General features: G+C 34.1%; 1 protein-coding gene across 1 annotated transcript in view; it reads right to left on the reverse strand.

Annotated features, from left to right (window-relative positions):
• LOC135201843 (angiotensin-converting enzyme-like) overlaps positions 1-24,372 on the reverse strand; it is an 82,815-nt gene extending 58,443 nt beyond the window's left edge. The window contains exons 1-3 of the mRNA XM_064231129.1: positions 24,216-24,372; positions 4,394-4,545; positions 3,684-3,848 (exon numbers count right to left, since the gene is read on the reverse strand). Coding sequence (XP_064087199.1) covers positions 3,684-3,848; positions 4,394-4,545; positions 24,216-24,291 — 393 coding nt within the window. The 5' untranslated portion in view covers positions 24,292-24,372. The remainder of the gene's footprint in view (positions 1-3,683; positions 3,849-4,393; positions 4,546-24,215) is intronic.
• Between the last annotated feature and the right edge of the window lie 529 nt (positions 24,373-24,901).

The raw sequence follows: 24,901 nt of genomic DNA on the forward strand, positions 1-24,901 counted from the left end.
TTAAGTTAGACATTTATTTTACGGGAAATAACATAATGTAGAATTTGTTCACATATTACAAAAATTGGAAACCTAAACATAAGATTTTTTAGAGCTTAAGGAGAACTTTTTTTTCTTTTTGTGTATATTGTAGTGAAAGTTTTAATCGTGTACTAAAATATTTTCTCAACATCTAAAGTGAGCGTCTACAATTGAGAAAAGTATGCGAAATTTAATGCAGTGTAAATTACAGCAGTGAAAAGTTACATTTCGTATTTCACACACACAGGTATATAATATAATATATATTATATAATATTTATAATATATTAATAATATATAATTATAAATATATATCTCGATATATATATATAGTATATATATATATATATATCATTATCCTATATATATACTATATATATATGATATATATATATATATAGATATATATATATATAATTATATATATATATATATATTATATATATATATATATATAGTATTATTATTATTATAGTATATATATATATATAAATATATATATATATATAGTATATTTTATAGATATATATATATATATATATATATACATATATATATATATATATATATATATATATATATAATATTTCATATATATAGATATATATATATATACTATATATATATATAGATATATATATAATATATATAGTAATATATATATCTATATATATATATATATATATATATATATTATATATATATATATATATATATACATAGATATATATATATACTATCTATATCTATATATTTATATATATATATATATATATATCTATATCATTTATTAGAGATATATAATAATAGATATATAGATCTATAGATAGAGAGAGATATATATAATAATATATATATATATCATATATCTATATATATATATAGATATATATATATATATATAAATATATATATAGATATATATATATAATATATAATATTATGTGATATAATCTATATACATATATAATATTATAATATATATAATATATCGGAATGTATATCTATAGATATATATATATATATACACCATATATATATATATAGATATATATTTTTATATATATATATATATAATATTATATATATCTACATATATATAGATATATACATATATTAGATATACATCAATCGTATATAGATCTATATAGTATATAATTATATAAATATATATACTATATATATATCTAGAATTATATATATATATATCTATAATTATATATACTATATATATACATATATATATATATATATAAATATATATAAATATTAAATATTATAATATATAACTATATATATTACCATATATCTGTATATAGGTGTATATATATATATCTATTATAATATATATATATATATTATATATCTATATATAGATACATATAGAATATATATAGCATATATTATAATATCATATATAGAGATAGATAAGATATATACATATATATATATATATATATAATCATATATCCTATTATATATAGATAATATAGATTAGTATATATATTATATATATATATATTTAGATCTATATATATATATATATATATATATATATAGATATATATATATATATACATATAGATATCTTATATATATTTTTTTTTTTTTTTTTTGTATCTTATATATATAAAATATATATATATATATATCTATATCTATATAGATATATAGATATATATATATATATATCTATATATATTATTATATATATCTAAATATATATATATATATATATAAATATCTATATATCATATAATATAATATAATATAGATATATATAGATATATATATATATATATATAGTATATATCTATATATCTTAATAGAATATAGAAGATATATATATAGATATAATATATATATATATATAAATATATATCTATATATATAACTCGCATTATCATATATAGATAATAATATATTAATATATATATAATATATACATCTATATATATACATAATAATATAGATAAATATATATATATACTATAACTCTCTAGAAGCTTCTATATATCATAGATCTATAGATAAATATATATATATGATAATAGATAAATATATACGTATATAAAAATATATATATAACTATATATATATATATATATATAATATATATCTATATATATATATAATATATATATATATATATAGAGAGGAGAGAGAGAGGAGGAAGGAGAGAGAGAAGATGGGAGGGAGAGAGCGCAGGCGAGGGAAAGAGAGCGAGAGAGCGAGAGAGAGAGAGAGAGGGAGGGGGGGGAGAGAGAGACAGACGAACGAGAGAGAGAGGGAGAGAGAGAGCCAAAAATCAGCAGGAGGCCACTCGGCAGAGTCACACTAAGTAGATGAAGGCAGGCAGGAACACACAGGGTTTTGACATTATGGCATTTATTCCGACGTTTCGCAATACATTATTGCATCCTCAAGGAATTCTACAATGGATTTAAATAAAATAATTTTTAAAAACTTTTAAAAAAATCATAAAATAAAAAACAAGATAAAAAAAAAGTTAAACAGCTGAGGACTGGTGGATATTTAAATACCCAGTCCTCAGCTGTTCAACTTTTTTTATCTTGACTCTTTTTGTTGTTCTTAACGCCTGTTATTGTTTACTTTTCGTTTCTACTTTTAGTTTTACTCTTGACTTTACTCTGGCAGGTTAACTCCACTCTTCGTCGGAATAAATGCCATAATGTCAAAATCTTTTGTGTTTCTTCCTGCCTTCATCTACTTATATATATATATATATATATATATATATATATATATATATATATATATATATATATATATATATATTATATGTATATGTATATATATATATATGTATATATATATATATATATATATATATATATATATATATATATATATATGATTATCTCTTTTAATACTTTGACTTCACGAAAATTCCTCACACTTTTGGATACACTTATCACTATGTTTTTTTGGAAACTCAGCTGAGAAATGACTGTGTATTTATGACAGCAGCGCATTTGAAATAATAATAATAATAATAAAATAATAATAATAATAATAAAAATAATAATAATAATCTCAATCTTCATTGGTGTACATATCGGCACAGAACACAAACTGTGTTTTTTAATCTCCGATAATATTTTTAGGTTAATGGACAAATGCTCCGCATCAGTTAACGCTCGCTTAAACTGTCTTTCTGGGTGAGCAGCTCTTCATTCTATCGTATTTTACGAATGAATTTTTCATTTGGTCTAACTCTGTAACTGAAGCGTACATGAATATTTCAAAGTAAATCGTGATAATATTAAGCAACGTCTACGTATACACACTCACGCACACAAGCACAAACTATATATAATATATATATATATATATATATATATATATATATATATATATATATATGACTGGTAAAAATGTTTCTGTAACAACAGAATTCCATCTAATAAAAGGAGCCCATAAAAAACACCAAAATATAGAGAGAAAAGTACTATATTTCAGAGGACTGCTTGTCTCCCTCTTCAGGTAGAGAACAGCAGTTCTCTGAAATATAGTACTTTTCTCTCTATATTTTGGTGTTTTTTATGGGCTCCTTTTATTAGATATATATATATATATATATATATATATATATATATATATATACACTATGTATAAACTGTATGTACATAGCCACTTACTTTTTCGAGGTCTTTCTTAGGCAGAGCAGCAGTCCCCAGGATTGAAAGGAATTTGAATTGTCTCTTTAGAAGAGGGTCACTCAAATGTTCCCACTTCCCTTTCCACTTCTGGACTTGCATCCAGGACTTCTTCTCCCAGTCTGCGTACACCAGCTGTGCCTCCGCCTGGAGAACGAGATATTGTTACAAAATTATAAGATTGGAAAGAGTTGCTATTTTCACAAACGCAGGTCACCATTTTGGTGAAGTTAGATTTTAATTTTTGCTTATCAACGGTTGTGAGTGGAGGGTATATGAAGACGCAAAATATGACAAAGGATCTATTTCATGTACAAAGACAATTATAAGTGATAGACTGAACTCTTAAGGCAGGAAGGTCACATAAATGAAGAACAAGAGAAGAAATTGATTTCCAAAGCATGCCAGTAAAAGGAATGAAGCAACCGCTGAGTCTTAAGCGTATAGATAACATAAATGCAAGCAACTCCACTTTCTGCCCGAGGCTGAACTTACAACTTACTAGTGGAAAGTCAACAACAGAGTAAAAAGAAACAGGCTATGATTATTTCTGAAGTCCCTCCAAAAAAAGAGGAAAATATGGGTTGTTTCAGGAATAAACAGGCCGCCCTTTGGAAAAAAGGATATTATAGGAAATGAGGAAAAACCTCTGCATGATGACCATTAAAACACGATTTTGCAACATATCCTACCTTATCCTTCCTGTGCTTTTCGGTGATGTCGGACCCATAGTTCCAGCTGGCAAAGCTGACTTTTGTGCACTCTTTGGATCCCTGCTCGTCCAACTCCTTCAGGAAAGCCCGAGCTTCCTCTTCGAGGCCAACGGAGTCCGCGTGGGTTTGACCTGAGGACGGGAGAAAAAGAGGAAATGGTATTTATTCTTATGGTACTAGTTAAGTTTTCATATTTCTCTCTCTCTCTCTCTCTCTCTCTCTCTCCATTTGACGGAAAATGACCGTCATTATTAGATTGGATCCTTGAAAAATCGAAGAATTTTAATTGATTAGCCTAATTACGAAAATTTTCACTGTACAGAAAATGTACGTTTTTTTTCTCTTTTTTTTTTTTTTTTGTTTTTTTTTTTTTTGCCGCCTACTTGTCGTGACAATATTTGTATTTTGTCTTTTATTGAGGTTTTCATATTTCTCTCTCTCTCTCTCTCTCTCTCTCTCTCTCTCTCTCTCTCTCTCTCTCTCTCTCCATTTGACGGAAAATGACCGTCATTATTAGATTGCATGCTTGAAAAATCGAAGAATTTGCATTGAATAGCTTAATTACGAACATTTTCACTATGTACAGAAAAACGTGCGTTTTTTTTCTTTCGCCGCCTACTTCTTATGATAATATTTGTATCTTGTCTTTTATTGGATATCACCCGGTTTTTCTTGGAGTGACACGTGCTAAAGACTGTAAAATTCGTCCGAAGGTCGTTTGGATCCATGTTTACACTGTAGAAATTTGATCTCATTTTCTTTAGTTATTCCCGTTCACGTAAAAATATCGTATCACAGGAGTGTTGATCTCTCAGACGTGTGATGTTATGATTGTAGGTGTTATGACGCAGTTTCATTTTCAGATAACTTTCAATTGAAATAATTAAGTCTATTAGATTATTATTTTTAATAATGTATGTATACTGAGCGACAAATATATTTACGTAATGGAAGGGAACTTGAGACGAGCAGTATCGCATAATGATCTCCATGAGTTTAATTGACTCCGAATATTGTGATTTCAGTGTTGCTAGATTGGTTTTGTGGTTTGGGATAACAGCGTTTTTATATTAATGTTTTAAGTTAAAGGTACCGTTATCACAATCAGCAATATTATTCTGTTTCAACCGTAAATCAAAGGTATCGTTATCGCACTCATTAATTTTATTCTACTGCAACCTTAAATCAAAGGTATCGTTATCGCACTCATCAATATTATTGTTTTAAGTCAAAGGTATCGTTATCACAATCATCAATATTATTCTGTTTCAACCTTAAATCAAAGGTATCGTTATCGCACTCATCAATTTTATTCTATTTCAACCTTAAATCAAAGGTATCGTTATCGCACTCATCAATATTATTGTTTTAAGTCAAAGGTATCGTTATCACAATCATCAATTTTATTCTATTTCAACCTTAAATCATAGGTATCGTTATCGCACTCATCAATTTTACTCTATTTCAACCTGAAATCAAAGGTATCGTTATCGCACTCATCAATATTATTGTTTTAAGTCAAAGGTACCGTTATCACAATCATCAATATTATTCTGTTTCAACCTTAAATCAAAGGTATCGTTACCGCACTCATCAATATTATTCTATTTCAACCTTAAATCACAGTTATCGTTATCGCACTCATCAATATTATTCTATTCCAACCTTAAATCAAAAGTATCGTTATCGCACTCATCAATATTATTGCTTTAAGTTAAAGGTACCGTTATCACAATCATCAATATTATTCTGTTTCAACCTTAAATCAAAGGTATCGTTATCACACTGATCAATATTGCCTTCAGGCCGCCGCGAACTCTCAGTTATACTTGTGCAGTGATGCCTCCTGCACAGTCAGTTTTGCTTGCACAGGCAGAACTGCGCAGGTTTAACCGAGCGTTAGTGGCGGCCTTTAGGCAACAAATCAAGATGTTAATATTCTTATGTCACCTGTGTTTGTCTTAACAAAATATCTTGAGAAGGAAATGAAGGGTTTTGATGAAATTATTATTATTATTATTATTATTATTATTATTATTATTATTATTATTATTATTATTATTATTATTATTATTATTATTATTGGAGAAGCAAATCCACAGTTATGTAAATGTACATATATTTTAAATTTAAAAACAGCTGTTTTTAATTTAAATATATGTACATTTACATAACTGTGGATTTGCTTCTCTATTTGAAGACTCGTGCTACTATGAGTATTTTTTAATTATTATTAATATTATTATTATTATTATTATTATTATTATTATTATTATTATTATTATTATTATTATTATTATTATTATTATTGCCAAGGAACTCATCTGAAAAATACGCCGTTATCAGATAACCCTGCCAGGACGAAATATAACTGGGTGTGTGCACCTTATTTATGGTGTATTAATTCATCTCATTATCTATCAACATACACATTCACCTATCTCTTACTACAGCAATTACAACTGACAATCCATTCGATTATTCATTCTCTTTTGTGTCTGCTTTTGTTAACGTTTTATTTCTCTCTCCTTCATAACTACGCATTGCCATTGCTTGCTTTTGTTGTCTCGTTTATTGAATAAGGGGTCAGAGTATTCTTTTGTACTGTTTCTTTGCCAGTATTATCGTAACAAGTATATACACATATTTTAAAATCAACATTAACGTTATTAATATCGTCAATGTGTAAAAGAAATAACTGAGAAATGAAGATAATGGAAAATACTATAAATTGAGGAAGAAAGAATATGTAGATAAATTGGAAAGATTTGATTACGGTTTGAAAAAGTTAAGAAAAATGAATAAGAATTGTAAGAACTCACAAACCGTTCGACCAATTTGTTTGAAACTTTTCATGGAGATATCTATAATTACCTTTAATACATGCAAAACGTTTGAAAGGAAATAGAAGGATAAATAATGGCAGTCTAAATCAAGTAACGCCTCACCCCTATACTTATAGTTTATTAGTGTGTATGCATTCGTTCACTAACAAGTGTTTACGAATATTCCACATGAAATCTTTAGCTGATCTTTTTAAACAGGCGTTTACTCAATAGACCAGCTATGCTACTAAGTGCTGCTAGGGTTTGGATAGGGATTGGATTGAGGGGTTAGAAAAATGATCTGTCAAGACAGGAGTGAGGATGCCGAGATGTGATTTAGCATTTTTAGGCCTATGTTTGAAAGAGAGAGAGAGAGAGAGAGAGAGAGAGAGAGAGAGAGAGAGAGAGAGAGAGAGAGGTAAAATGTTAGTGACAGCATACTTAAAAGAATTAATAATTAAATGGATGGTCAATTATGATGACTATAATAAGAGAGAGAGAGAGAGAGAGAGAGAGAGAGAGAGAGAGAGAGAGAGAGAGAGAGAGAGAGATAATGTGCTTGAGTATGTTGAAAAGCGAGACCTTTATGGTTGCTTACTTCACACAATGAAAGCAGAAGGATCTTATGAATGTGTATGTTTCACCAGGATACCTCAAAGGCTCGAGAATAAAATAATATTTAAAGCCACTGAAACCATAACCCTTCCAACGTTCACATTTAAATGGAGCGAGTTTCGGCGGTTTGAATGCCCGACAACCGTCGACATATTTGAGTGACTCCGGAAACTATACATGCTGTTGTTGTTTGGACTTTGGATGGTTTAGGCGGATTGAGGATGAACGACTCGAAAAGTCGTTGAAAGAGACTGGTGGGAAGGAGGGAATCGTGTTGAGGGCGTCGAGTTTAAAAGGACCCAGGGAGTGGAAAGAAAGATATAGAAATATTTAGTGGAAGGACTGTAATACAATGGATAGGGAGCCTCAGAGAAGAGGCACCGGAAGAGAAAATTGTAATATTTTGTTTATTATTAAGTTCTTTTCCTTCGCGTGCGTCGTTTTCTTCTGTTTTGTTTCCTTACACAAAGACAGGTTATCTGTTCGTGTCCTGAGAAAGAATTAAGTTCCTTTACATTTACGGCCTCACTTATCTCTGTTCCCTTCCCCATGAAATATGCTAATGAGATAACGAGCGGTTCTTACGTATCCCTTCTTCCCTCGAGCTACTTCCTCTGCGGAATCATGACAAGGACAAACTGACGAAAGTCAAAGGAATTTTCATTCTTCCTCCTTTGCTTGAAGTTTTCCTTTCAACAGAAATCTTTCTGAAGTCGATCATTTTCTAGATGAAATATTTCTTCGGAATCAATAAGGGCTGTTTACTGGAGCAAGAACCTTTGCTGGTATGAGGCCAGCTCAATCCAACAAAAACAACAACATTCTTCGGAATACCAACTATATTCAAGGTCTATTGAAATGGGCGACTTAAATTTTCCAACTGCTAAGTCTAAGGTGGTGGCAGCAGTTGTTTAATAATACACTTTTAAGAAAAACTACTACCATCGTTACTTTATCGTATTTGTAGTGAATAATAAGAGCTTTAACCGTCTTGCGACATTTATTTCCAATAAAGCCAGATTAAATCGTAACATTCATAAAAGATAATACGTATTCAGTTCTTCTGGAAATTGAGAGAGAGAGATAGAGAGTTGGGTAATGTCTCCATTATTTTCAACATTATCCACATTATTGTAATCACATCTTCAGTTGAGAGCTGTGCATGCGATGTCCCACGCGCATCTACTGAACGTGAATGCTGCAGTCACGGTAGAGTGCTGTGCAGCTCTCCTACGAAAGATGCAGTTTCTGCTGAAGGTCAGAATAAGCCTCAGGTTTCCAAATAGGAAAAGCCTCTTTTACCTGTGTCCAAAGGTCCCTGCCTATGTCCTTGGTCCTGCATCGCCTTTTGTTTATTTTCAGCAAAGGAAAGAGGGTTTCTCAGCTTGATTTCGTGAATTGTTTTCGTATGGGTTGTGTCTGATAAGCTTTTTTATTTTTTCCAAGTTACCGTTATCATCTTGTTTTTTCTACTTTGTTCGTTCTGATTCTTCTGATTTCCTAAATGCTTTTTATGCCCGAAAATCATTATGAATTGGCAGCTTTATATTTTTTGTCAACTGCTCATTCGTGGAACCCTGTTACTGTTTCTTGAGTGGCCGCACCACATAATCTTCTATCGTCTGCTGATGTTATAAATTGGCCATTACCTATCAGCATGATTCAGTTTAATGGTTACATGTATATAAAATGACTTTATCGTCGATTAATTCAGTTATTTACATCTTTTATGCTTATAACATATTTGCGGCAAAGCGGATACCGTTGGCTTGTACTGCTCTCACAAACCGGTTTGGGGTTTGCGCAAGCGCATTCGGCTTGGATACCAGTTCTCACACATGTATAACGCAAGCGCGTCTTAAAGCAAGGTTGTTGGACGCGAAAACAACAAATGAAAGCAAAACGTAACAGAAAAAGCAATGCTGGCCTCATCCTCACTAACTATCGGTCCAAGTGTGATAATCGACTTCAACAAAACATCTTTTTTGTATGGTTGGGATTCCCGAGTTTCTAGGAAAATATATCTGTAACATAAATGTTTTTGCATACTGGACAGGCTCTGCTGACATCGTTGCCAATGCAGTGGAACTTGTTACATACGCCGATACCTCTACAAACTGTTTCCATGAATTGTAGATGCCATAGTAATGCAATAAAGATAAAATTGCTCTAATATCTATGTATATATATTACAAATAATGCGCTAAATTCACTTATTTCCACGGTTTTGTGTAAGCCTTTTCCTAATTTTGGAGGGTAAACACATATGAATTGGCAACAGTGGCTCTGCAATATCGTACTCACCATGATGATGGGGTGTATCTGAAGAATAGAATTCATCTCGTTTTTTTTTTAGTTATGTTGTTATTGCGTAATTTTTTTTATACATTTACTTTTTAGTGAATAGGACTGACTGTTTCACTTGTCGTGTCCCGTCAGTCGCCTAATTGTCTGAATTATTCATGATTTTAAGGGGTGAAAATATACTGTTTCTCCCTTGTTTTTTCTGCTTTATGTCTGTTTTTCTGCTTGTCTGTAGTTTATAAGTCTGTGCTTAAACGTAGCTGTAAAAATACACTACTGTCGTATTAGAAGTATTGTTAATGTTTGTCGATACATTGTCAAAATTTTCAAAGTACAGCGAGAAGAGAGAGAGAGAGATGTGAGGGAGGGGCGGATGTGGGGGGGGGGGGGGGGGGGGGGGGGGGGGGGGGGGGGGGGGGGGGGGGGGGGGGGGGGGGGGGGAGTGTCTAGAAACGTTCTAGATCCACTTGTAAATTCATGTTCGTGTCAAATAAAAAAAAAACTCGAATGGAAAGCCACATTGCAAAGCTTACATCACTTTACGTTATTTTCGGATGCATAGTATTCGATTTCGTACTCGTATTCCCTCAACGTTGATTCTGCTGACGTTGCTCCTGTTTTTATTGTCGATGTCTTCGTGACAATTTTGGGAATAATATATCACTGTTGAATTCGTATTTGATGCCTCGAGCTAATAGTTCTTGCAGCTAATGGCGTTGAGATCCTGCCGTTGCAGTTGTTACTGCCCACGATTTTATCGCGCTGTTGGTGTTCCAGTCGTTTTCCTTTCTTGATAATTTCAGTCGTTCTGTTGTGATTTCGCTGACTTCGTTTTTGTTTATTGTTCTTTGCTTGTGAGTGTGCTACCGTAAGACCATCGCTATTATTGATAATTCCGTTAAGCCCATTGTTACTCTCTGGGAAGGTGCGATATATATGTATGTATATATATATATATATATATATATATATATTATATATATATATATATATATATATATATATATATATATATATATATCAAACTATATATATGTATATATATATATATATATATATATATATATATATATATATATATATATATATATATATATAATATATAATAATCACTACTTCAGGTTGAAAAACGGGAGACTGGATGTAGGTCCTGACCGATTTGGACTTTATTTACTTATATACATATATATCGCACCTTCCCAAAGAGTAACAATGTGCTTAACGGAATTATCAATAATAGCGAAGGTCTAACGGTACCACACTCACAAGCAAAGAACGATAAACAAAAACGAAGTCAGCGAAATCACAACAGAACGACAGAAGTTATCAAGAAAGGAAAACGACTGGAACACCAACAGCGCGATAAAATCGTGGGCAGTAACAACTGCAACGGAAGGATCTCAGCGCCATTAGCTGCAAGAACTATTAACTCGAGGCATCAAATACGAATTCAACAGTGATATGTTATTCCCAAAATTGTCACGAAGACATCGACAATAAAAACAGGAGCAACGTCAGCAGAATCAACGTTGAGGGAATACGAGTACGAAATCGAATACTATGCGTCCGGAAATAACGTACAATGATGTAAGCTTTGCAATGTTGGCTTTCCATTCGAGTTCTTTTTATTCGACACGTACATGAATTTACAAGTGGATCTAGAACGTTTCTAGACAATCCAACCCTCCCTCACATCTCTCTCTCTCGCTGTACTTACTTTGAGCTTGTTTGTGAAAATTTTGACAATGTATCGACAAACATTAACAATACTTCTAATACGATAGAAACGTATTTTTACAGCTACGTTTAAGCACAGACTTATAAACATACAGACAAGCAGAAAAACAGACAGACATGAAGCAGAAAGAACAATGGAGAAACAGGCAGTTCTTTGCTATGTCTTACTCCCTGAAAATAATGGATAATTCTGACAATCAGGCGACTGACGGGACACGACAAATGAAACAGTCAGTCCTATTCACTAAAAAGTGAATGTATAAAAAAAATTACGCAATAACAACATAACTAAAAAAAAAAAAAAAAAAAAAAAAGATGAATTCTATTCTTCAGATACACCCCATCATCATGGTGAGTACGATATTGCAGACCCATTATTGACAATTGGTATGTGTTTACCCTCCAAACTTGGGATAAGACTTACACAAATCCGTGGAAATAGTGACTTGTTTTGGCTTATCTATATATATATATATATATATATATATATATATATATATATATATATACTATATATATATATATATAGTATATATATATATATCTATATATATATATATATAGATATATATATATATATATATATATATATATATATATATATATATATATATATATATATATATATATATATATATGTAGTGATAGCGTGGTAGCGGGACAATACGGACAAACTGAAGCTCCACACATGACAGGTGTCTGTTTATTTTTTCATCTGTGTTATGTAACTATAATTATATGTATATATATATATATTATATTATATATATATACATATACATACATATTATATATATATAGATATATATATAATATATATATATATATATATATATATATATATATAGTTTGTGTGTAACTTTATATTTACTTATTTGCTTTCTCACATGAAAAAGCACACAGTCACGACACTTTTTCCTCTATAATCACACCTTCCAGCGCGAGTTTCCTAAAAGCACAATTGTTTACGCGCAGTCATTCAAAGGTAAAAGCAGCTCTCCACTATTGCTATAAAAAGAAGGTCTCCTCTATCTCTTTGTTTACGCGGAAAAGGAAATGACTGTCAAATAAGGGATAGGAATCTAATAGTTTATATCAATTTTCGCGAATATTATTTTTTTTTTATTGCATCCTGGTCTTAAGTTCTATTTTAGCTGGAATTATTTCGCATGCTAAAAACCTGGGCTTCACACACACACACACACACACACACACACACACACACACACCACCACACACACATATATATTATATATATATATATATATATATATATATATATATATATATGTTTGAGGCAATTGATAGCGGCACAGTAATGATGATGCGCATAACTCTTGGTAATTGATTGTTTTATTTATCAATTTCGATAATTATTATCACGTTTAAGGCATGCTTCCTTTATAATACAACGATGTCTTTGCGAAATGCTTTTTTTGACTGTCAGATGTTTTGCCTTGAAGATTGAACCGTCTTTTCGAATGAACAACTTAACGTTCTATTAATTTAATCTTTTATATAAGAAATAAAATTTACATAAAAACAAATCCGGATAACTTAAGTAGAGAAAAGCACTAATCTCTTTTGGATGAGGTATATCTTAGTTTTACCAGACCACTGAGCTGATTAACAGCTCTCCTAGGGCTGGCCCGAAGGATTAGATATATTTACGTGGCTAGGAACCAATTGGTCACATAGCAACGGGACCTACAGCTTATTGTGGGATCCGAACCACATTATATCGAGAAGTGAATTTCTATCACCAGAAATAAAATCTTCTGATTCCGCGTTGGCAGAGCCGGGAATCGAACTTCGGACCACCGGATTGGTTTCCGAGCGCGAAAACCGCTCGTCCAACGAGGAACTTTCACTGATCAAACGACCATGAGTATTGCTGCGAGTAAAGTTGGTCCTTTTGACTCGAGGGTGAATCTGGCAAAAACAGAGGCAATACTGCCCCAGTCTTGACTGATTCAAGGATGATCATCCCCTCTCCTGCCTACACTTCTAAAACATTGGCCGCCTCCTATAATTACGCGAGCGCATGCGCACTCACACACATGTGTGTGGGTATTTGCCTGGATGAGTCGGTTGTTGCACGCATAAAAATATTTTATGCATATGCCTTTGAAACAAATGATTAACAAACCGTACATTATTATTAGTTCCTAATCATGTTCCTGCTTTTCCCATGGAATCTTCACAATAAAAAATAACATCAGTTAACCAGTGTGACAAAGTGACCTTGGCCATTACGTGATGTCGCATGTGCCTGCGGGGAGCCAAGAGCGCCTGCGCGTTCAGTATCCGGTTTTCAAAGCCGTCACACAATTTACGGTGGACTCTGGTCACTAATGTCCAGTATCTCTGTAAGGGAGACAAGGAAGCTATCTGCCCGTTCTGTGAACGATTTCCGAACTCTTCGTTACTTTACGTAAAATACATTTTAATATATATATATATATATATATATATATATATACATCCACGTATATATGTACGTATATATATATACGTACTATATATATGTATACACACACACACATATATATGTACTATATATATATATTATATCAATATATATTACATATATATATGTATATTATATAATATATATTAGTATGTTATATATTATATTTATATATATATATTTAAAAATATATAATGTATCTGTATGTATGCATGTATGCATGTATTCAATCTTGCGTCGTTTTTCCTAGTAGATGTTCTCTGTCTCTAAACATCCACACGCAAATATACGCACATTGATACAAGCGCACACGCACGTGTATATATATATATGTGTGTGTGTGTGTGTGTGTGTGTGTGCGTGTGTTAATTTGCATAAGTATGTCAAATTCACGGCGTTTTCGTGTTTTCCATGGGACATTAACTAATGAGGGTTTTGTTGACGATGTTAAAATATCAGCATTATCTAATACTCGAAGAACATAAAAAGAGCTAGATATCAAGCAAATAAATCGTAGAATAATTGCTTTCAAACCTACGCAAACGTCAGCATAGCACAAACATATAAAAAAATTGTTCCACTCAGTAAGTCAGTGAATATTAAGGAATCACAAATTCCCACTAAACGGTGAAACATTCAACCATCATCCCATAAAACTTATCAGTTGATCGATAATTTTAGATGTTTGGAGAGTCTTTTAAGCAACAAATATAGAACCAAAATGGAAAATGAATGGCATTCGCAGGGAATCAAGGGGTGTGTGACGTCTTCCCGGATGCCAGACGCCAGATTATGTTGAACAAGTGTTCTTACTCATTCTTTTAAGATTTTAATGGTTTAAGGCAGTCCAAAACTGTTATTGCATAATTTCTTTTTGTGTGTCGCTAAACCAAGCCTTGATAAAGAAAGCAGCTGTCATTTTACCTTTATTGATTCCACGCTGAAAACTGATACAAATATGTATGTATGTATGTATGTATATATATATATATATATATATCGAATTATAATATATATATTATATATATATATATATGTATATGTTGTTGGGTAATATAATTACGTAAGATAATATAATATTATATATAATATAATATATTATATATATGTGTGTGTGTGTGTGTATGTATATGTGTGTGTAAGGCTTCTTGTTGAAAAATAACATCAAGTAGATTGATAAACAAATAGCTAACTCCAAGGAAATGAAAGATTTATGGAAGGGAAATGATTATATGATTTTTAATTGCATGACAAAGAGATGTTAAGGTTTGCAGGGGGATACTTTTGAAGTAAAAATAAACTATTAGAGGAAAAGAAGTTACTTAGTATAAAGAAGAAGGTGACCAAGAACTCCAAAAAGAAAAAGTCGTTGTTCAGAGAAGTACATGCAGGCAGAGAGAGAGAGAGAGAGAGAGAGAAGAGAGAGAGAGAGAGAGAGAGAGAGAGAGGTACATAAACAACTGACACTCAAGACTAAAAATACTATCGGAGTAATTCGGTCTGAAACTAATGCAGTCCTGCGTCTATGCACTGGGGATTTTGATATTTTTTAGAATCTGGAATAGAGAAGCAAGACAGAGGGCAAATCTGCATGACACCGTAGTGGGAAGGGTTAGTGTAAGTTTGAAAATGCATGCGAGATTGAAGGACACTAGAATTGACAGGAGTTCAAGTGAGATGCTGTGTTGTCGTGGGAACAGAGACCGATTGGCTGATCAGGATTGGAAAAACAAGTCTAGAAGGAATAACAAAGACGAATAATTCTTCCATTGTATGAAAGCAAAGCTGATGGAAACGACAATAGAGTAATATTGTTCCATTGCATAAAAGCAAATCTGATAGAAACGACATTCAGGACGATAACATTTCTTAACATGCTAGGGAAGTTTTATCGTACGATTTTAAGAACATAGGACTGGTGACAATGGGATCGATAGGGGAAGGACAATTTGGGTTTAGACAAGGAAGAAGTTTTTGCTAGGTATTGGTTATATGAAGAGTTTGGAAGTAACGTGGAAAGTCCGAGTGTGGCATACTTAGGCCTAGAAAAAGCCAATATGTAGGTGTTGAAAAATATTAGTGGTTCATAAACATCAGAAGTTCTATGACAAAAACGACGAGTGTTGAAATATATAGATGCGGAAGTGACTGGTTTGGTGTTAAAGTGACTAAGGCAAATTAAATGCCATGTCTCGTGGCTGTTGGTGACCTTTGAGATGGAGGTATCTGAGAATCAAGAAAAAGGGTAGTATTTGCGCTTCTTGCTAAGTTGTCAGATAAGAAAATGAATCGTGTATATATTGTTGGATGGTTTGTAGGTGATGCCTTATTGACTGAGGATAGTGAAGAGAAACGGCAAAAACTCGTGAAAGAAGCATTTGCGAGAAACAGTGTTTGCGTGAGGAATTGAACGTTCCTGATGAGCTACTCGTTTTGTGAAAGGTTTCTGCACATGGCTCATCCAAGACTTGTCATTTCTTTTATTTGAACGCTCTCCTCCTAGGGGTAAGGGCATAAAGTTAAAAATACAAATCTGTTTATATATTATATATATATATATATATATATATATATGTATATATATTATATATATAATGTGTGTGTGTCTGTGTGTGTGTAAGGGAGATAAAGAGGAGGAGGGGGGTGTAGGTTGGAAACAAACATAAAACATTGCACCCCGTATTCGTGTACCTCCCACTTTTCAGAATAACAAATGAAGTACATGAAGAAAACACTCTTTATAGTATATGTCAATATTTCCGCAACGCATCTCTAGATACATCATATTCTAATTTTTAGGAAGACGTGGAACTGGGAAGATACGACACAGAAATGGACGTGATAACTGCTTTAAAATATCAACTTTATCAGCTCGTACGTTATAATTTACTACAGGAAGACATGTCATGTTAAAATCATATATTCCTTATCAGGTGAGATGCGTCATATATAATAAGCATTTTCACAGGTAAGAAACCTTGAGTTGACTGTCACGTTTTTACCTCCTAGTTTGTGTAGGTTTGAGCGATATAAAAAATAAAGATGTTAATAAGAGAAATCTCTAGAACTCGCAATTTCTCGAGAGTAAAATGTTGACTATTTAAATAACAATCAACTGTAAATAAAACGATGTTAAATAGAGAAATCTGCAGGTTACGCAACGTTGCGGAAATCATGCATTCTCAAACAGACGAATTCATTGAGAACAAGAAGTTCTTGATGGAGAGAAATCTCTGCGTTTTGCAACTTCTCAGCCGAGATGGAAGTTGGTGGGAGTTGAGTTAGGTCAACGTTCTCTCTCTTTCTGTGTCTCTCCTGCTTCCTCTCTCTCTCTCTACCCTCCCGTCCACTCCTACTTTCTCTGCCTAGGCATGCCCCTTATGACATACTCCACATCCAGCCAGAGACCTTGCATCCCGCTAACTGCACCATCCAGCCAGATCGGACGTACTCCGCTGAGTCTAGTGAAAAGCTCCCACTCACTCCTCACTAGTCCTATGAGAAGCTTTCGGCGACTGCGAGTTACAACAGTTTTGTCGACTCTCTGGAAGTCCTCTTAGGAAGGTTTCGTCGACTCTGTCGAACTCGTCGTAGGAAGGATTTCTCGGCCTCTGGGAGTCCTAAAAGGGTCTCGTCGACTTCGTATGTAGGTTACGAATACCAGGATCGATAACATCTTGTACCTTTTACCCTACCATTTTCCCCATTCTTGATAACATCAATGCTAATATTCTCTCTCTCTCTCTCTCTCTCTCTCTCTCTCTCTCTCTCTCTCTCTCTCGCTGTTCTCGTGCTTGTCCGCCTACCTCATTGTCCATCTCTCCCAGTTTGTATATTTAAAGTTTAGGGCATCATCTTCATACCACAACGCGGCGATACCTTGCATATTTTGGGGATCTCATTTTCTGTATTCTAGAGAATGTCAGTGCTGTTTAGTCTCTCTCTCTCTCTCTCTTTCTCTCTTTTCCACCGGAGTTTTAAATCATCTGACAATGGGTACCTACAGCCTGAAACTTGGGTTATCAAGCTACGATATAAACACTGATAGATTTGCCAACAGAAAATGATGGCTATATCCGTAACCGGATACCACTGCTGATATCCGCTTTGATACAGTATAGTACAGTGATGTCAGCCGTGTTATCCAAAATATTTTGAGCCGGGTATCAAATTCCCGAGATGTATATTATAGTAGATTCACATCAACCGTGCATTTGACGTCTATGCCAGTCGCTTACGACGCTGTGATTCGCTTATCAACAGCCAATGAGGAGCGTCGTAAGGGACTGGCCTAGACATCAAATGCACGGTTGATGTGAATCTACTATAGTATTACACTAGCCCCGGGTTTTTTATCATGCCCCTAGGTTAGGTTAGGTTACATTGTTCCCAGTTGACGATCATTTGGGTGTGGGAAGCATAATGAGGTTATTTTCAAAAAGAATCTATGGTTAGTTTTTAAGATAAGGCGTCGGCACTCTATTACAGTTCAGAATATACGCAGCCGGATAACGCGCCCAATGTTTTCTAGCAATCATACCTTAGGCCATAATGATTTCACAGACAACTGGTTCTCACTTTTTCCTCGGTTATTCTTGGAGATTCTCTCGATAGATAGATTCTCTATGGGAGATAGATGAGGTTCCCTAAAGGAGGTAGATTCTCTAAAGGAAAATAGATTCTCTAAGGGAAACATACTCCAAGGGAAAGATAGAAGCTGAGGGCTATCTTCTCTGTAATTTCCATAATTAATAACGTGGGCCATCTTTGGCGCTCCAGAGGTGGGCCGTCCCGTAACCAACGGAATTTGGGAGGAGGAACACCTTGTATGATGAGCATAATTTGAGTACCTTAGCTTTCTCTCGTGGAATTTTGGGCTGTATTTACGGGAAAGCGGCAAGCACAGGTTTTTCTTATCAGTCGAATATGCGTTGCTTCATTTCAGTTTTACCTAGAGGTATCTTATTTATATAATAAATAATAAAATAATAACTAATAATAAATTAATAATAATAATAATAATAATAATAATATGTATCCATATATTAATTTTCTCCAGCCAGTCGTTCTTAATACTGGCTTTTTTGGTGGAAAATATGAAGAATGGGAGCACCTTTGATATATACGTTTGTGTATAATATATATATATATATAGTATATATATATATATATATATATATATATATATATATATGTAGTATGTGTATATACATATATATATATATATATATATATATATATAGATATATATTATATAACTTGATCACGAAGTATATAAAAACGTGATGCTATGTATAAATAAAGGTTTTTTTGCCACGAAGGAAAAAATGAAAAAAACGAGTTGGCCGAGTACTTTCGGTCCTATTCGGACCCTTTACTGAGGCATAGGATAGGACCGAAAGTACTCGGCTAACTCGTTTTTTCATTTTTTCCTTCGTGAAAAAAAACCTTTTATATATATTATTATATAATATACATAGGTAGATAGATATGAGTATATATATAGATATATATGTTTGTGTGTGCATATATATATATATATATATAATATATAATATATAGTGTATGTGTGTGTATATATATATATATATATATATATATATATATATATATATTATAAGTGTATGTGTGTATACATATGTCGGTCGTACACATTAAAATGCAACTGTAGTTTAATATCCAGTTCGCTCTACCTCGGAAATAATACCGAAAGTCGAATAAGTATAATTTGCATGTGGTTCGTCACCTCGCTGATTCAGTCCAGCTTCAGCGACAACTTCCGACCTCAGAGTGAGTACTCAGCCACTGACAGCCCAGCGTTAGAGTACGCGTCACTGAAGTTAGAGGCTGTCGCTTTTGGTGGTTCGAATCCGCCAGGGGACGAACAACTTCTTAGCCATAATTCCCCTCCGATGTTATTTCTGAGGTAGAGCAAACTACGTACATATTAATCGACATTTCGTAACTTGACGTTTGTGAATATACAAAATGCCATGGTGATGTTTATATATATAATATATATATATATATATAATATATATATATATAATATAATATATATGTATATATATATGTGTGTGTGTGTGTGTGTGTGTAAACAATAAAACAAAACGCAACGCATGCCATTTTCTTAAAAGATCCCAACCAAAGAAATAACTTTTTGTTCCTACTTTCAGCTGCCAAGCCAGTGTCCGGTACCACCCCTTTTTAACATTCGTTCACTTTTTTTCTTGTAAAGAGTACATAAGCAGATGCAAGTCATAAACAGCCTAGAAGTCAACTTGCTTTTGTGAAAGTTGTTTACACCAGTGCTTGGCGACTGGTTCTCTCTCTCTCTCTCTCTCTCTGTGTCTCAACAAATTCAAATATTTCTCTCGAACGATGGTGCTTAATCAATGTCCTCCCATATGGAAAGGAGAGAGAGCGAAACTGGTTTTCACCTTGTATGGTGCAGGAACCTGATTTAAATGGTCTATTACACCAACTAATCATTTAACCTCCAGGATTCATCCCTAATTGGTTCATTTCGAAAATGAACACTTCGATGGTTTTGTTCCTATTTTTTTTTCTCTCTCTCTCTCTCTCTCCTTTCGTAACGAAAGAGATTTGTAGTTGCGTTTAAAACTTTAAGGTCATTTCTTCCAGTTAACTTTGTACCACGGATTTTGTTAGGTGTAGATTGTTTTTTGGTTAATTGTCTGAATTCTATTCGTTTCTCGTACTGCCAATTTTTGTTTATTCAGTGCCGTGAGGTCATACATGTACTTCTCTTGTCGGTAGTTGTTGAATTCAGGAGTTTTCGGAAGCGTTGAAGATTTTTTTTTTACTGGTTACATTACCATAGTTATCTCTGCATCCTCATAAACGAAATTTGACAAAGAAAACTTCTATATTGTTTTTGTGGCCTGCCTAAGCGAGAGGCAATTCAAATTTTCTAAAAAAAAAAAAAAAAAAAAAAAAAAAAAAAACAAAAAAAAAAAAAAAAAAAAAAAAAAAAAAAAAAAAAAAATTACGCGTTTTATCCATTCAAAATTATTCTAAAATAATGAATGTACACTTATTACGTGCGAATAAATTTATAAAAAAAGTAATCCAAATCATCTGATTTTTCCTTATCTTTTATTTGTTCATGAAACTTATAAGACAACGAAACAGAGAGAAGGTTTATTATGAACGCTACTTGCAAATAATTAAAGCAGATTCTCTCTAGTGTTGCATCTGATAAAGTAAAGATGAACCACGTTCTTCATTATCCGGCACAATTATCTTACACAAACGGTTTTCTAAATGATAAAATAATGGGTCTGAATATAAATGTCATTCATAAGCCGGGAAGTGCTTATTTACATACATTATTCACAATACAGTTAACGTTATCTTGACGAGAATGAGAAATACGAACTGCGTTGAGGGGAGGGAGACGCTGGGGACGAAGGGGGGGAGGCCCCCAGGCGGAGTGGGTGACGTCTTTAGAAAGGACAGAACGAGCAAGAGTAGAAAGGGAAGAGATCCAGGGGGGAGTGGGAGAGGATAATAAGAACAGGAAGGAAAAGGAAAGGTATGGGAAAGTGGAGAGAGGGGCCAGGTTGCAAGGTAAGTCGTGTAAGGAATGCCCTTAGTCTCACATAGCTCAGCTGATTGACCGGTTTTGTCAATATTAACCTGAAGTCTCGGCGGTAACAATACCCATCTACGGAAAGCGCAGCTATAAGGGATCGGAACTCTCTCGGGTGGCAAATCCCTCTATCGTATATTTCTAGTTTCAAGAGCTGAAAACGAATAATTCATCTATTAAGTAAGACACTAATAAGCTGTCACATTTCCAGGAAACAAGTTCAACTCTGAACAGTTCAGCGAGAGAGAGAGAGAGAGAGAGAGAGAGTAGACTGTATCAGTTCATCATACATGAAAAAGCTGTTTTCGGTTCTTCAATAAATAATCATGGGAAGATTATTATTTTAATCGAATTCTTCTTTCCATTTGCTCACCGTGAACACTTGTGACAGCCTAATGTCACAATAACAACAGCATTATTGGATGTGTTTGTTTAAAAAAGATCATTCATTTGTATACGCTCGACTGCAACATAGTGCAAGATTAATAACATTGCTGAATTAAAAAATACATCAATAGAGACAGTTGTACGAGCATACCAATAGAACTATTATAAACAAACAAACAGAAGTGCAGACCAGGCAAACGGACAACTATAACTCTCCCTAGCGTTAAACGCCTTTCAAAAGATCTTACGAAGAAGGCAGGACAAACAAAATAAATGAGAATATAGAATTTAGACCAGAAGGTATAGCACTGGAAAAGAAAATTGACAGTGAACGTGTCTGACACGTGTAACAGGAGGAAAACTTCAAAGCAGTAGCACTTGGAAGCAATTGGTAGGACAGGGACGAGGTCCTCCTTTTACTCCTTACACTCCTTACAGTAAGATGAAAGAAAGATAGAAAATATGAATCGAGGTGTATTAAAAGGAAAGGGACAAACAAGAACTCATTTAGTTGATGCCCATTCCTGGGTATCGTGTAGATAAGGGCAGGGCGTGTCCCCCTGACGTTCAATGGATATAGAAAGAGTAACCAACCAGCAGAATCCTCCTTTTTTTTCTCTATCTTTTTTTAAGTCCATTCCCGGGTATACGGCACTGTCTGTAGGTTAGGGCATCTCATGCCCTTGGCGTTGAAAGGAATTATAAAGGGTAGAGAATAGCTTGAAGTCTCTCTCCCCTCCCGCCCCCCCCCCCCCCCACCCCCCCCCCCCCCCCCCCCCCCCCCCCCCACCCCCCCCCACCCCCCCCCCCCCCCCCCCCCCGCCCCCCCCCACCAACCCCACATCACCCCCATCCCCATTTTTTAAGAGGCGTCTTTCACTTTTTTCGGGATTATAACACACTCGCGTCTATAACCTTAAACTCTAATGTAAACCAGCCATTTGATCTTCTTACCGGTCTCAAGAAAGAAAGAAAACAGAATAATGTTGTTCAAGGGAAACCAGAGGTAACAGATGAATCAAAGGACCAAAGAGTCAGCCCTTGAACTCAAAGAAACTTGTGGTTTATCGTTGCATTGTCAGGAAGTGAGTAAGTTCCTCTCAAGTTGCACGAAGCACAAAAATATTTATTATTTCGACTCGGTGACGAGCGCTAATAATATATCTGCACAGGATACAAGTCTCGTGATAATAAAAAAAAATAAATCTGTCAGTTCACATACACAAATATTTTCACCTCAGATAATGAAATATTCATCAAAAGCACCATTAAATTATCTGCTAAGGGTGATAAGTCCCAGATTGTTGTTTTCCGAGTTTCATCGCGATCCGCACTCGAGGTGTTTCGCTAACGGGCAACAACACTCACAGACAACAACGAAGACACTTTTTCCTCTTCCAGACCAGTTTGCGGCGGTAATTCATGTTATGATTATAGATTTATTTCAGATGTGAAATGACTTGAACTTTCAAATCGGGCAATGCTGGGAATCTGGACTGTAGGTTAAGGAGATGTACAGATTTTGGAAGTCGTTTCTGGCATATAGAAACTCCACGACAGTTTTTCAGGCCTTTGCAGTATATGTAATCTGGCGCATTTCGATTTATTCAACTAATGCGAAATAAAATTCCTTTTAATGGCGCACTGACCTCACGTAACCTGACAGCTTCCAACAATCATCCAGTAAACGCAACGCTCCTTTGGGCCTCTAACATGTCACTCGGTATCTTCCTCTGCACAGTTTTTGAATCGTCGCATGAAAATCACAATTCTGACGATATTCGCTGACGGGTTTACCCAGGAACGATAAAATCACCTCAAGATCTCTCTTTAAAATTTGAGCCTTACCTGCGACTTGTGCTGGGTTCTCCTGCGGCAAAGCCACCACCCCGTAAACCAGACACAACCACACCACCAACATCATGAAGCGACCGATACTAGACGGAGCCAGCCAAGTGCCGACTCGGACGCTTATATAGGTTGCCCGAAGGCCCTGTCGAGTACGCATGCGTCGTGCGCGGACGAGGCAACAGCCTTTGCCAAGATCTGTTTGGTTGCTTCCTTCAGCGAGGATCCCAGGACTGGGTATGTCTCGTCTCTTTAAATGACAGCCCAAAATAAGGGTATCGCTACAGACACACACATATTCAGCCATTTCCGCTAACCTAGGGTGGCTCCGGAGACTACAACATAACGGTCACTGCAAATCCATAATAACAGCTGCATCGTGGATAAACCCCATGAGCAGAAAACTTCTACAACGGCAGGCGCTTCAAAAATCTATTCAGAAGGATTTGTAAGCAGCGCCTTGAACCCCTCACACCTGCTGAACCATTTACATTTATCATGCGCTACCTCATTCACCTCATTTATTCAGTACTGTATCATCATTCCTCCTATCACTTCGGAATTACATAAGTTTTTCTTCTAATTTTTCCACGAGACCAGGCCATCTTAAAACACTTACCCATCTTTGCACCTACGCTAAACTTATATTTTCTTTTTCCACATTTTCATATTTCCACATTTCTCCC

The sequence above is a fragment of the Macrobrachium nipponense genome, chromosome 28 (genome assembly GCF_015104395.2).
Source record: "Macrobrachium nipponense isolate FS-2020 chromosome 28, ASM1510439v2, whole genome shotgun sequence".
NCBI classification, from domain to species: domain Eukaryota; kingdom Metazoa; phylum Arthropoda; class Malacostraca; order Decapoda; family Palaemonidae; genus Macrobrachium; species Macrobrachium nipponense.